Raw genomic sequence first — 15,981 nt, 5'->3', positions numbered from 1 at the left:
TTAACCCCATCTCCCTGGCTTGGCTTACTCTATTTCCATCCCCTCTAGCTACCTCTAAACTCTCTTCCTTATCTCCACATCTACAAATACCTCTGGAGCTGTTAGCTCTGTTAATGTAAAACATAGCATAAATACCCTACTGCCTATCTTATTTTTATGTAACTTCCCATGCTTCTGCCATTATCTCCCTGTCTTTCAAGACCTAAAAACTTTGGTGACTACTGAATGTGCTTGCTCTTATTGTTATCCCCTTTTGTCCTAAGACTTGTAAACTTTTTGTGACTACTGAATGTGCTTTTAATTTACCATGTTACTTTATATTATGTTTAAATCGCTGAACCATGTTATTCTGTGTTATGTTAAAATATTGAACTATTTGGACATTTTCTTCCTGGGCCTCCTCTGAAAAAGGGCTTTAGCTTAGTCTGACATTCCCGGTCAACAAATGTAAAATAAAAATAAATAAATAAAAATAAGAATGGTGATTCAGACAGTTCAGGGAGAATGAAGGTACCATTCAACAAGAACCCCAAATTAAAGCACTAGCCACAAATGCTTCAGACATAGCTTGGGCAGCACACTCGGAAGGCCTGAAGGTGCAAGAGGTTGAGGATGACGTTCAGAGTAAAAGCATGTAAATGTAAAGGAGATGTTGCCCTTGTACAGGTAATCTGAGCCTTAATGTCCATCTGGAATAAAGAAGTTTTGCAACTGACAACAGACAACATTAATGTGATACATTGAGGTGGGGGGGATGTCCTAGCCTATCCTATTCTATCCCTTGGGCAGGCTAGCAGTGACTTCCTATAGTGTAGTTCTTCAGTCCCGGCTAACCTTTCTTCAAATTGTTCATGGAGGAGTGTTCCTAAAATAGACCTGTTTGCCTCTCTGAGCATCTGACAGTTTAGGAAGGTCTGATCGCAAGCATCAGACCAAGAATCTTCAGTGGTGAATATCTTCAAATAAACAGGTCTTTTTCTGTATGCATTCTGTTTAGTCCCCTTTCTCCCCAGGGCAATCCAAAAAGCAAGGGAATAAGGGATAAGGATGCTGTGTAAAGCACCCTTCTGATCCAGGCAGCATTGGTTCTCCCTCTTTATTTCGATTTCCTGTGTGAATCCTTACAATGCTGCCTTTGTCAATTGATCTCCTATCTCAGGATATGGGGACCCTGATACAGTCCAACCTGGATTTGTAGTAAGGACTGCTGCAATGGTGAGATCGTTGGAGCATGTACTGTTATAAGCTGTTACTCTGTTGTATTCCTGCAACACATGAGCATGACTGTACGTGCGTACACATAGACACACACACACACACACACACACACACACACACACACACACACACACACACACACACACACACACACAGTCTCTCTCACTCTCTCTCTCCTAATTGTTATCTGCCAGATCTTGCAGCCTATCCCTCCTCAGTCTTCTGTTACATTCTAAGCACCTTCCAGCTGCCCCCCCCCCCCCCCGAGTCCCATGAACATGGCGTTCTTTTTGTGGGGATGTTCATTTTAAAGTTCAGTGAATGCACAGAGAAGAGAACTGGACAGTCCATTATTGCACCCTTCTGACAGCAGTGGAAGCCTTTTTGTTTATGTTGTACCCATAGCTACACCCCACATCCAGTGTGTGATAATGTCAGTGTGGATCTTCTTCATAGATGAACAGCAGATTCGTGTTTCTCAGTTTTGAGACTACCTTCCCCAGTCTTCACATGTAACTGTAATGTGATAAACTTTTCTTTTCCAGCTGTAGTGTGATAACCATTTCCTTTCCAAAATTAGTGTGAGAACTGAATCCCATCCCTGATCCTAGGCTAGGTAAGACAGTAAAATGCCACACTGTCTTTTTTATCCAGCTGACTCCAGAGAGACTGTGTATGCTAATCAGTCCCAGATGCCTGGATCGCATTTCAGGGTTTCTTCCCTCTGAAGCAGGGAATTCTGTCTGTCAGTTGTTTTTGTTGCTTTCCCTTCACCTTGCAGCAGACCATCTGCTGCCACTAGTGCCTTTCCTTATTTACTGGGTTTATGGGGCTCTTCTGTCAACCCCAGGACTTGGTCTGACCCATACTCAGGACCAGTGTGGAGACTGAGGCTTCACCATTCGAGTGGAGTATTGCTGGCAGGGGGCTGTTGGCTCCTATTTAAAATCTGTTCCTTCACTGTGCTTCAGGACCATCTTATGCATGCAATGGGCAGATGGTGCTGAAATGCCCCTCACTTCCCCAAGAGGCTGAAGTTGGTAAGCTATTCCATCCATTCTCATGAAGCACTTAGCAGAAGTTTTCCCTGGCTTCCACAAGGGAAATCTAACTGCATTGCGTATGCCATTTGTACACACCCCTTCCTCCTCCCATCCCACTACGGAAACAATCCAGTCTTGGGTCACTTGCATTGTATTTTGGTCATTATCCATCTATGCTGTGTAACTGGCCAAATGTCTGTTTTTTTTTGCCGCTAATCCACAAGTGAGCATTGCTTAATTTGTCAGGAGTCCCTTCCTTTCATCCATCCAGCTGTCCATGATGGTCTTCTCTGTCATCTTCAGCTGCTAAAGTTGTCTACAAGTGGAGCAAGTATACACCTTAATGTTGCTTGTTAAAAATGTGCATAACATTTTTGTCGTTTCTTGTTTGCAGGAAAGTGTTTGGTAGTGGCATAAATTAAACTGATGTTTCATCACAACACTCCTCAGTACAGGTGGATGAACATCTACTAGTGCAGGTTTTATATAAGTATGTTGACTTCTAATTAATGGAAAAGGTGTACTCAACCAGGGCTTCACTGATGAGAGTTCTCTTGTAAATCAGCTGATGAAGTAAGAACATATCCATTATTTACCAGATTTCTATTCAGTGTATTTACTTGAGGCTAATGTGTTTATCAATTATTTTTTTGTAGTGTTGAGATGCTCTTTTTTTCTTTGAAATAATTGAAATAATCTTAGTGCTTCCCAAGGAGAAGTATCCTCTACTATGTGATTTTGCTATTGTATAACAAGACTATAGAGAAGTGTTTTAAATTGCCAAGGACCTGCTCTTGGAGTGGACTGCAAAAGTCCCTGTTCTCGATTGCTGTGTGCTTCTTAGTTCTGTCAAACCAAGGAACTAAAGAAAATAAAATTGGCTAATAATCTGAATATGTGATTTACAGGCAAATTTGTTGAGGTCCCCTGAGCTGTATTTTCAGATTCGAGCAATTGTGCACTGATTTACACAAAATGCAGACAGCCACTACATTTTTATTTTACATTCCTTTTAAGCCAGTCATGTAACCAGCTGTTGTCAGGATAGCCTGAAGATCTGAGTTTCTTTTAAAAACATATGACATTATAATATCTTTATGATTTTCTTGCAGGGTGTTGACGGAGTGGAATATTTGCTTATTCCCATAGACAATGCAACACTCTCGGATTTTTTGGAAAAAGAGGAGGAAGATTTTTAAGACTTATAGGAGTTAGACAAGCTGAAAGAACTGCAAATCAACAAGCAGGTCTTGAGTGGCTGCAGGACTGTGTATGTCGGGGGAATCATATTTTAATGACTATTATAAAGGATTGTCTATGGAAGTGGTTTATTACAATCCAGACAGTAAAGGGTCCATTTTTGTGATTATGGATATAGCTACCTGCAGAATGTTTAGAACAACTGCATTGTTCACACTGGTGCACTTAGTTTCTGTCTCTCTGCATTTGGAAACAGACCATGATTACTTGGTGATGTTTAACAGTGAATAACCCAGGGATAGTTAGTTCATGGACTGTTACCTTTTTTGTCTTGATTACCGCTGTCTGCCCTGGATGGTACATAGTCATTGTGTTGGTAAGTATCTCCTAATGTGCATTGCAGAGTATAGATTTTCTCTTGATTAAAGGTGGAAAATAAATGCCTTACATACACACACACACACACACACACACACACACACACACACACTCACTAATATGCCTCATGAACAAAGAGCAGCTTCTACATTCCATATTTCAGTAGGTGGTAGTTAACAAATCCATTTCTTGGGCAGATTGCATATGAGGCTTTACAGATGCCGCTCAAGACAACAATGGCACAGATAAGTATAGAGAAAAAATGCCTTGTAAATCTTTAGTTGTACATCATATTATCTGCACGACTTCTTCTTGTCATAACATATGACATTGAATTCCAAGTTAATGAAGCTCCCTACTGTAAGGATGGTGGAAATTGATTTTCTGGATTGTAAGTTTAGCAGAGTTGTGAGGCTTACACACGAGTACTTAAAACTGAGCCATCATGCATCTCTTTTTTGTCTTTAACATTTTGTGCAGGTCCTGTTAGTCAAATGGGTGTTCGTCAAGTACACGAGTAGCACTTTCAAAATTTTTGAAATGTTCTTGGCTAAAACCATTCCTTGACAAATCATAGTATTAAAATTGCTCTCGGGTGCAGTATTGGAACATTTGTATTGTGTTATTTTATATTTTACATTGTTCATCCATACCTGTCAATCTCTTGGCAGAAGAACTGAGGACAAAGCCAAAAATAATGGGAACATAAAGGCCCAAATTAGAGACAGATTGTAATAATTGCTCTTAAAAACATAGAAATTTGCTAGAACGTGCATTTTCTGAATGATATGAAGCCTGGAGTTCAAATGCCTGGCATTGTATAGTCACTGTAATCCTCAAAGTTTTGCCAGAAAAAAATCGCAAATTTTATGATTAACAAGGAAAAACAGCAAGGAAGAATGGGAATAATTTCTAAAATTGTGGACATTTGAGATGTATGTATTCATCACCGTCTTTCCTTCAATGATTTGTAAAATTTCGTAATTTTATTATCTAAGCTGTTAATTTTGTTACGCTTCAAAATAAAATGTTTTGTATAAATACTACACATCAGAAAAAACATTTTTGCAGTTTTTACATAATTTTGATGACAGCAGCATTCATTTTTTATACTTTAACAAGGAAAATAAATGCACATATGTATCTTAATGTATAGAGATATTTTGCAGTATAAAGTTTCATAAGTCTGTGCTGTTTAACACTTCACCATGCTTTGTGTTCACACGTTTTCTTTGTACCACTAGTCACTTCATTGATATGTACTTCTCAGGAAAGGTTATACTTGCATTCCAGTGTTATCAGTTTTTATGTCAATTTCACAACCTTGCATTTCTTCACTAACAACCTTATCTGTCACATTAGGCAAGTCTGTGGTCATAGTCTTGATGCTTGGGGTGAAAATTATTGTACTTAGTTGGAATAGGCAGGGAAGGCTTTAGACATTCTTAAAAAAATCCCACTCTTTGAATCAAGTAGCAGAATTTTTTAATGTGCAAAATTACTGGTAGCTTGCAGAAGGAGGTGGCTGGTGGAATGGACATGTATTTTGCTTCAGAGTATGCCTGTGCAAAAAGATTGTGCATAACAAGTAGCAAGATAAAATAAAGACATAGAAAGTACAGCTTGTAGCATTGTTGAGCTGTTTTGCTGTCTCTACCTGTTTCATCTTTTCCCAGTCCCTACATAAGCTAATGGTCATCTGCAACTGTACTAAGCCAGTAGGGAACAAGTCCTCCAGAAAGATGCATTTATACTGTGATATATATGATGCACATATGAGGTTTTTTTGATGAGCTGAGTGTTTCATACTTAAACTAGACTCCCTACGTATGTTAAGCCCAGACTTTTGTTCAAAACTATGACAGGTGTGGAAAGCCCCAAAGCATGAGAGACAAGATTTTCATAAAAAGGGAAGAAAAAATGCTATTATTTAAATTCTGCTTAAATATTTTAAGTTGCACTTAAAGTGATCTGTGTGGTTATACCTTTTTGTACTTCTCTACTTTTTGTCTATGTTTTAACAAAAAATTTGTGTTTGCATTTTTTAGTTTGCTCCGAGACCTTAGTCTTGTAGCTTCATTTGCAGTTGTGTGAAAAATGTGTATTACTGCAAGATTTTAGCATTGTTTATACGTTATACTACATTTCTAGTTCCATAAGTAGAATTACATGTGAAAGGTAGCTTTTTGTATTTTGAACCCAATCTGGGGTCTCGATCATTCTTGTAGCTTTATTTACAGTTGTAGCAGGACTGTTATTTACTGCCATATTTGAGCAATCATTTAATTATTTATTACAACAATACTGGTAAAATTCTGCATATTCTTGTGCCGTAGTCTGTGTTGGGATTGCAGTAGTGGCAGTATTGTGAATTCTGCTCTAGGATTTGTGCTTCAGTACTTTTTATAGCTCTATGTAGCTGCTAAAGTTGAATTCCAGTGCCTTTCTGTCTACCTTGATGTACTGTTGTTATTTCCCCTGTTCTTTGAGTCTGCCCCACCCAACACTGAGACATTAAGCTAAAAGGTGGTGTCTCTGGCTTCTGCCCCTTATGGTGATCTGAACTAAGGTTGGGTGACATGATGCCACGGTAATCCTAATGGCTAGGCTTGTAAAGGCTTCAGGGCCATTAGCCTTGTACACACCTCTGAACCTCCCCCCCTCCTTTCATTGCTTTTGTCTGTTGTGTAACTTATCTTAGTACTTTCCCACCCATTGTTTTTCATATATCCGTAATAATAGGTGCCCACCCTGCAAATCAGTATTGCAATTGAGTAAACCACCCTTACTACAAATTGTCTGCTGCTCATTTTCCCAGAACTCCCATATACTTGGCATCCTCACCACACTCTGAGGGGGTCCTGAGTTAATCCTGCTGTATTCTTGGCAAATAAGAGATTTTTTGTTTTGCCCTTTAGTTAACTGTTTAAAGAGATACTCATTTATTTTTGCTTTATTTGTTGATTTTGCTTTTAAATAATTTTAAAGGTCCCTAGTACTTGAAATTGCCTTATTAAAACAGAGCAACCCGAAGTTGCGTCCTGAAGTTCAATTAGCTAGACACCATAGTCAATACTTGCAGTGGAGCATATCATTACAGCCTGAACAATTGAATTATTGAAATAGTTGAGATTAGCTTCGTTTAACCTAACCTCAATCCTGCTAATCTCGGACACTAAGCTTAGATTTAAATGAAACTTTTTGTATTCAAAAAATTTCCTTTCTGTTTTTTATATATCAGTTAATCAGTTTCGAAAAATTTTGATCTCCAAGTATGAGTGGACAAAAGTTTCTTTGTCAAAATTCACTTTATTTCAGAGAACAGGTGAGCGCTGTTGTAAAATCCATTTATATTAATTTCAATTTTTTGTGTCTTAAGTTTATTTATACATATGATGTTTGTACCATATTAACAAATACTAAATGTTAAAACAATTACAAACAATGATTGGTTAAATTAAACATCTTACGTATTGCCATTGGTCCGTTCTCAGAACCAGTCTGTGTTTTGAAATGCTTGGGGTACTACGTGTATTTGGACAATGGGTTAAAAGTGATTATTGGCTATAAACTGCAAAAACTGAATTTGCTAGGAAGAAGTGTGGCTAATGGACAAGGGGTCCTTGTTTGGGACAAGCCTAATGGGGGGGTCGCCAGTATTGAAGAACTTTGATATGATGTGAGGCTATATGATTTATTAAATGTGTTCATTTTGGTGTAATCTTACATTGCACCTCTCTGCTCAGACCACATTTCACTTAATATTTTTTCACATTAGTAGGGCCAGAATTGTCACATATGTCCAAATACTTGACTATGGTAGTCACATCATGTGCTAAATTTCATACCAGAGAGATCACCCAAATTCAGTGTGTCAGAAAACAAATTCATCTTGCTTGGAGACATTGCATATATTTAAATACAATGTCTTTTGTCACTCTGCTTTGCAAAGAAAGTAAAAATGCAAACATCAGTTCTAGCAGTTTTATCTGGCGTGGTTTAAAGTGGTACATTCTGAATACTGTGTAGAAACGCATGACTTATGTGCCTCTGAAATAACAAAGTAATAGGGTTACTAACATAGGGAGAAAACTCTCATAAGAAAGTTTTCAAGTCCTTAATTTCTAATGGTAATCTTAAACACCAAGTAACACTATTACATGGCATAACAGCTGCCCAAATTTTTCATAGTTGCTTTCAGATTTTAAAAGCTTTGACATGGTATGCTTTTACCACGTTCTAGGGATAAACACCATTGTGACCTGTGGGATGTCTGGTAGCTGTAGCATGCATATTGGCCCATGGAACTGATCAGAAAATGTGTGGCTGTCACTATATAACATTCCAAGAGACTGCCATGATGTAAATTTAAAAACTCAATGTTGCAGGCTGTCCATGATACCTGAAGCTTTCATACATTGGGGTTGACTATTGTTATTTTGGAGGTTTTTGGGTATTTCAGCAAAGTCTACAAAAAACGACAGTTATGGAGACACTGGGCAAAAACATCTATACTGCTGCTACCCTGTCTTTTCGGGTCATTAATTACCAGACTTGTATGAGAAATATGTTTTAGCCCTCCTTCCCCAAGTTTCTCTGGTGATTTCTGACCTTTTTGATTCTAAGGGGAAGGCTTCAGTCCTTTCCTTTTTGTGTCTTCTGTCCATATCTGCACTAAGCATTACAAGTCAGATATTTTTCCCTTGGCTAGAGCTGGCTTCGCCAGGGCCATACTGCATGGCTTCCTCGAGGGTTCTTCAGTGCCATCCTCAGAGGTTTCCTCTTGAGCTTTTGTACTCCCTTATGTTATGTATACTGCAACAGTGGTATGGAAGAACATAGTATAGTTGTGTAAAATCTTAATAGTATATGCCCTTTTGTTCACTGTTGCATTATTCGTTTCCTCCCTCCTGCCTCCTCTGCTCTTGCCTGTCATCCTTGCCCTCTTAGCCAGGAGTTCTTCTCTCTCTTTTCTCCTTTCTTTCCCATGTTCCCACTGGTCCCTAGGGACATAATGTTCATCCTGGGGCTTTTCTGTTTTGAAGTGTGTCCATCTCTACATCACCTTTATGCCTTATGCCTTACACAAGGAGCATGCAAGTGATGTACAGCACTTGTAGATACTAAAGGCTTTAGTATACTGGCTGGACATCATGCAGTCATGCTATCCTTATGTTAGTAATACTGCTACAGTGAAGAGAAGGGTATCTCCTGTTATGGTAAGATTTTACACATCTGTACTATCAGTGTTGTCTGTTTCTGTCTATTTTAACCTGTGGGACTTCAGATCCAACACTGGTTGATTGTAAAGTCTTTAGAATGTCTTGGCTCCGCTTCTTTACCCATTGGGGAAAAACACCAGAAGATGAATGGAGCTGTTAAGGTTTTTCTCGGAAGCTACCTTAGGTAAGAAGGAAGGATACATAGGAGCAGAAACCATATCCTTATGGAAAATTAAGTAAAGAGGGGAAGAAGCAAGTGCTTGCAGTTCAAAAACTCTTTTGGAAAAGGTAATCGCCACCACAACGTTTTCCTAGATAGTAGCTTCAAATCCAAGGAGTTTGAAGGTTCAAAGGGGTGGGGATTAAAACCTGAAGATCAAAAGGCAGATCGCAGGGAGAAACTGGGTCCCGTACTGGTGGATAAAGAAGAAAATTTGAAATCTAGAGAGAAGCCAAGGACATACCATCTCTACCAATATCAATGTTCAAAATGGCAGCTAACTGTAACTTAATAGTAGATAAGCTAAGTCCTGAACTGAGCAACTCAGCCAGGAATTCCAAAACAGACTCCAAGGGAGTAGTGAGAGGGTCAGGTCCCTGATCCTCCAGCCACAAAACAAATCTCTTCCATTTACTAGTATATAGTTTTCTAGTGGACTCTTTCTGAGAAGAGGACAATATATGAACCTCTGCATGTGAAAGCTTTGGGATTCCTATCTGTCAAGGGAACTGGAGGAACCATGCGGTCAACTTGAGGGACTTGAGGTTCGGAGGATCCAGCCTGGCTGGGTCAAAGATGAGATCCTGAATGAGATCTAACACCCAAGGGGGGGGGGTGCTTCAGAAGAGGCCAAAGAAAGGGAAACTACACCTGGTGAGGCCGAAAGGGGATGATGAGGATCACTGAAGATCTGCAATAGGCTGTTTTCTGAAGAAACATTAGAGTGTCACTGGGTGCGTGTCACATATGGGGAACAGTGATATAATAGATGTCACAGCTGATGTTGGATGGGGACACAAACAGGTTGCAAAATGGAGTGCCCCAACATAAAAAAAATCCAAGCTACTACAGTTGGGTTTAAGACTACTTGTGAGGTAATTAGATGCTCCTGCTGAGGTTGACAGCCAGAATGTTGGACTTCCGTGGGATATATGTTGCCACCAGAAACTGCTGAGAGCAGATAGCCTATTGCCAAAACTCTCATGGCCTCCCAACAAAGAGGGTAAGAATGTGTTCCCCCTTCTTTGTTCAGATGACCTCTGAAGTTGGCATCCTGAAAAATCTGCAACACTAAGTGGACTGTTGTCATCTCCAGATTGATGATGCGAATGTGAGTCACAGTGGAAGACCAAGACCCTTGAGCTGTCATCCCTTCATATTGCCCCCCCCCACCCCCACCCCAGGAGAGAGGTGTCCATGGTGACCATGGCCAATACAGAAGTAATTACAAATGGTCTTTCTTTGTCCAATAACCGAGACTGTGACCACGATTGAATCTACTCATGACACACTCTTGTTAGCCATATAGGGAAATCCAGTGAGTGCATTAGGAGGGACCACTGAATGGCCATAGTCCATTGCAGGGTCCTCATATGATATCTGGCTAAAGGGATCAGTCCTATCATCGCTGCCATATGAGCTAGAGGTTTCAGAGTTGCAAGCACTGCCATGGCCTGATTTTGAAGACTGAAAACTTTGGAGTTTCGGAGTCTGGCAATTTGCTAGACTGCATCCAGATGACACCCTATGAACTTTGAAACTTGTACAGCCTGAAGGATTGGGGTAGTTGATTGTGATGCCCAAGTTGTTGCATAGCTGGAGCAATGAATCCCTAGCAGTGATCAGTGATGCCTTTGTGGGGGTGGTAAGGTATGGGAAGACCTGAAAACCGTGCAGCCAGACCCAGGCTGCAGCTATTGCCATACACTTGATGAACACCTGGGGGACTATGTTGAGACCAAATTGCAGGGCCCTGAACTGGTAATGCTTGGCTCCCAGCCAGAAATGAAGGCACCTCCTGGAATGCAAATCTGTGCTAGTATGATGGTAGGTGTCCTTGAGGTCTATTGAGCATGCCCAGTTGTCCTTCCTCAGAAGAGGTAAAATGGACTGCACCATGACTATATGAAACCTAGTCTTTTTGACAAACTTTAGCTTGTTTAGGTCCAAGATTGGTCTGAGGTCCTTTCTTTTCTTTGGTACTAAAAATAATCTGGAATAGGCCTCTTATCCTTTCTGCTCTGGTGGGACCTCTTGAATAACTCCATTGTGAGCAGCTTGTGAATCTCTGCTGCTGCTTAAATTGTCTGATGGGGTGGCAAGTCTGGGAGATGTTTTGAAAGACATTTTAGAGCTTTGATAAAGGGAATAACATAACCTCTAGATAGGACTGTCAAACAACCAGGCATCTGAGGTGATGGCATCCCAAGCTTTCGATGGAGCTAGATGACCCCTTGTTTCTCCAGGGGAATGTGGTCAGGCAATCATTCAGGATCTCTGAAAAAGCCCTGCTGCAGAAGCCTTGATTATGTGGACTACTTGTGCCCCTAGGGTGGCATCCGTTATGATCGCTCCACCTTCCATAGGAACCTTCTGGAAGAGCACCCGGGGAAGAGAGCTGTGACTTCCTGAAGACGAATCACTTACCGCATAAAAGATTCCTAAAGAAGGATTGTGGGGGGGAGGGATGGAAAAGCAAACTCTGGCAGACAGTGTCTTCCCCTCTTGTTTGCTTCTTGTCATTGTGTCTTTATCATGGGACCAAACAAAGAGGATTTGTCAAAAGGGGCATTGATGAAGGACACATTGAAGCAGTCCATAAAGCTGCACAGCTGCATACAGGTATGGCATCTCAACACAATACCAGAACCTGCCACTCTGGATCCTCCATCAGCCATGTTAGAAATGAGTTTCCTAGAAACATTGGCAGTGGAAGTCAAGGTGGACAAATGAGCCTCCCATCTTCTTCTGGGTATCTGGAGGCTGATGTGTCTTGAGGTTGCTGGACATTTCTGAGACAAGATCTCGTTAAAGCCTTGTCAAATGTGATAAATAGTTAAGTGCCCTCAAAGCAAAGTTAGATGAGGTATAGGATCACTTTCCTAATTGGTCCAGCACTTAAAACTCCATGTTTGGGGGGGGGGGGTCAATTGAGGAGCTGTCTTCAGAAATCTCCTGTTTGGTGGCTACTGCTACCATAATGGCATTGACAGCCGGACCCTTGCACCAGTGAGACCTATCTTTGGTGGTGGGGGCAAGAACTTTATCCAGCTTACTAGGAATAGGTTACTGTGTCATTTTCCTTCCGTGCCATATGGGATACCAGATCTACAAGGGAAGCTGGAGGGGGAACCACCCAGAGCGTGGATGGGCCTATGCCAAAGGCCTCCAGAAAAAGCCCCCATGCTGGCAAAGTAGCTCCAATAAATTGCAAAAAGAGGCGTCATTGTGCAGAGACTTGGGGGAATTGTCTCCTTTCTTGAGGTCAGTATCTTCAATGAGGGATTCCTCCAGAGGACCCAAGTGCTTCCTCTTGCACTTTCTTTCCATGAAATGCTCCACTCTGATGAAGCTGGAGAAAAGTGGGATAGCATTACCAAGGAGCAACTTGCAGGCTAGTTGATGCAGGCTGTCAAAGAGCAACTTGATGACTAGTCAGAGGAACAGATGAAAAATGGGAGAAGGATGCCTGTTGGAGACATCTGACCCTTTTCTCTGTAAGAACATCCTCTCCACAATGTCAAAAGCTGAGGCTGAAGTGGGCCTCTCTGATCTGAGAGTCCCAGAACCATGGGGTACTGAGAACAACCCCGAACCCATAGGGGCAGCACCTAGACCCACCACTGAGATCAGAGCTGAGCTGTCTAAAGCCAAAGCTCCAAGAGGGGCTGGCGATCCCCAAGCAGAAGTCATGTACCCCAGCTCAAACTCCAACCTCAACATGACTGCTTTGAAGTGCCAACAGACCCAAACAAGTCAGGGCAGATGCTAACAAGGAACAGGATGTTTCCAAAGACTCAACTGGTCCAGAAGACCTGTAATGTGAAGGAGCCAAGGGAGGAAATCGAAAGATGAAGCTGAGGGTCCTGGAGTCTCAGTCTAACCTGAGGGGATAAGCCCTAATTGCATCTATGTCTAAAGAAGGATCATATCAGCTTCTCCAGATCAGACTGTTTGATGCTGCCCACCTATAAATTGACTATCAGAAGGACGATGCCAATGAGGAAGGCTTTGAGGGTCTATGTGATGAGGACCTCACTGCCTATATCTGAGCCAGGGAAGCTCTGAACTTGGGTAGAGATTGGGAGGACTCCCGTTAGTGAGGAGGAAGTGTACCAGGAGAAATGGGGAATGCTACCCTGCTCAAAGGTGCCCCTGTGACCAGGAAAGGGCTCTGAATGCTGAAGAAGAGCTGGAAGGCAAAAGGCCTTTTAACATGAGCTTGGCCTTCCATTCATTAATAGCACGAGAGCCAAAGCTCTCACAGATAGAGCAATCAGGATATAAATGTTCTAGACCGAGGCAGTAAACATATTTGAGTTATGCATCCCGGGAGGGCAGTTTGTGCCCGCAGGAGATGCACTTTTTAAATCCCTTGTCCATCCTGCCACCAACAGCACACACACACACACACACACACACACACACACACACACACACACCAGTACAAATAGAGAAACCTAAAACAAGGGGAAAAGGACTGGAAGGATACAGACAAGAAGGGGACTGTTGTACCTAACCTGAAGAACTACTTAACACTACCTCAAAGCTACCTAAAAAAATAAATAAATAACAAGAAAAGTCTAATCACAGTTTTATGGGGTAAGGAAAAGGAAGTCTCACCACTCCTACTAAAGGACCTAAAGAAAAAATGAAGCACCAAGTGGAGCCAAAGACTAATCTGCAGACCATGAATGGCAGTAAGCTAGATCTGGGGAGTTGATGGAGGAGCGGGGAATCATGGGTAAGGGAGGCAGAGCTAAGAAGAGCTAAAGGGTTTAGAATTGGCCTTTGTCAGATCTGAAGCCCCATAGATTGAATCCAGATGGAGCAGACAATATCAGATCTTTAAAATTACATATAATTTCTTTCTTTATTTATCTGTTTGCTTGTCTGCCTTTGTTTACTGGGAAAGTCTGACTGGGCAAACCACTTCTCCAGTAGCAGATTAGAGGGGAAATGCTCCATATTAATGTGTTCAGTTAACATGATTTAACTGTACAAGCATACATGTTCACATTCAAGTAGATATGCTTCAGCATGTTTTAAGACCATGTACCATGTTTGTAGAACATGCAGCATGAACTAACAGATGTCTAGACATTTTAACATATAAATAACATATTACATACTTTTTGTTAGATCAGTTTGTTTTAAGTATCCTTACCCAAGCTTTCAATACATTTATTTTAGAATACTGTAGTAACTATTTGAGAGTGGTTGTAGAAATTCAGGACTATTAAGTAGTGTGCAGTTGTATGGGAGTCAAAATAGACACATGCATTTTTTCCTCACAGGCAGCAAGGTGGGCATGTTCATGTTAAATCTTAAGACTTGCATGCTCAGTTGAGATGAGTGCAGAGGATTATCAAAGTAGAGGTTACAGATTTTTCTTTTTTATTTGAATAAAGAATGGGACGTAGTAGTTGGATTTATTACAAATACAGGACAATATTTTAAACATCCTTAGTAAAGCATCACCTTTTAATCCATGACACTGGTATACATACATTAGTAGACAGGAAAATAAACCAATGTTAAGATATTCCATAGTTATCTTCATGCAGTACTTGTATGTTTTTTAAATAATTTTCATTCCATTCGACATTCCTGCCTTCCGTTAAACCTTGCTCCTTCTCCCTTGAACATTATTCTGCATGTAGTGTTCCCACAAATTCCATTTATTTCTATGTAATTTGCTGCTTCCCTTTTCTGTGTCTAGACAATTGTTATCTTACATTCAGCCCAAGAGAATCATTTCTTTCGTTCCAACCATTTGCTCTCCAGCATTTCTGACAGTGTACTTAGTAAGGAATTTTTAAATCAGCCAACTCATTACATCCCCAAAACACGTTTCTGATTACCTCACTCTTTCCCATCACATCTTCAGTGTTTTCTACCTACCCAGAGAAAAATACTCTGTAGCCTGCTTGGGGTGTAAAAACTAACTATGCAAACACTTTGTATAAAAATCATAAGCCTTCTAGACTTTGAATACCTGACAGCTATAGACATGTCTTCTCATTTTTCATTTGTAAATTGCCTTCCAATTGTCTTTCCTAACCTTCTCTGATTTGATTCTTATAGTTATCATGTAATAGTTTATAAGGCCTACGACTTGTCCTTAAAATCAACTAAAAACTCTTCCAGGTATCTCACTTAGCACTCCTCTATTTCTTTCTGTTTGCCTATACGCTGTCACTCCAGGTAGGGAAGGCAGTTTCTAACCTACTGTCCAAGCTTCTGCCTGGTTTCATCCCACTCCTGTATCTTTTGCTCCCAGTACATTGATCCATTTACTTATTTCATGTAGTAAATTCTAGCCCCCTCTTACCCCTACTTGCAGTCACTTATTTTGGTAAAATATCCTTTCTCCATTTTAGTGTTGGCTTAGTTCTGAGAATACTTTACTTTATGAACATAGTATTCTATATGGTGGTGGTTTTCCTTTAAGATCTGTATCCAAAATCCTGCTGTATTTCTCATCTTTCTCCCCAGTTCAATATCATCCCTCTCCCCTTTGATTTATAGTTTTGAGTTATGTGTATGAGCCTACTGTGCAGCTCTGAAGTATCTCTTCATATCCAGGTGGTACTAAACTGCATTGTTGTATGGGAAGAATCACCTTATCCCACTTAACTCTTCCCCTCTTCCCCTCGCAGATGCATACAACTCTTTTTATTAGCATCCACAACTTCTC

General features: G+C 40.7%; 1 protein-coding gene across 1 annotated transcript in view; it reads left to right on the top strand.

Annotated features, from left to right (window-relative positions):
• ORC2 (origin recognition complex subunit 2) overlaps positions 1 to 4,885 on the top strand; it is an 829,308-nt gene extending 824,423 nt beyond the window's left edge. Inside the window, exon 17 of the mRNA XM_044075702.1 lies at positions 3,374 to 4,885. Within this exon, the coding sequence (XP_043931637.1) occupies positions 3,374 to 3,460 (87 nt within the window). The 3' untranslated portion in view covers positions 3,461 to 4,885. The remainder of the gene's footprint in view (positions 1 to 3,373) is intronic.
• The last annotated feature ends 11,096 nt before the right edge of the window (positions 4,886 to 15,981 follow it).

Source organism: Protopterus annectens, chromosome 6.part1 (assembly GCF_019279795.1).
Source record: "Protopterus annectens isolate FY-2018-M chromosome 6.part1, PAN1.0, whole genome shotgun sequence".
Lineage (NCBI taxonomy): Eukaryota > Metazoa > Chordata > Ceratodontiformes > Protopteridae > Protopterus > Protopterus annectens.
Note: the sequence above shows the minus strand (reverse complement) of the source record. Positions and strands in the feature narration are given on the sequence as shown.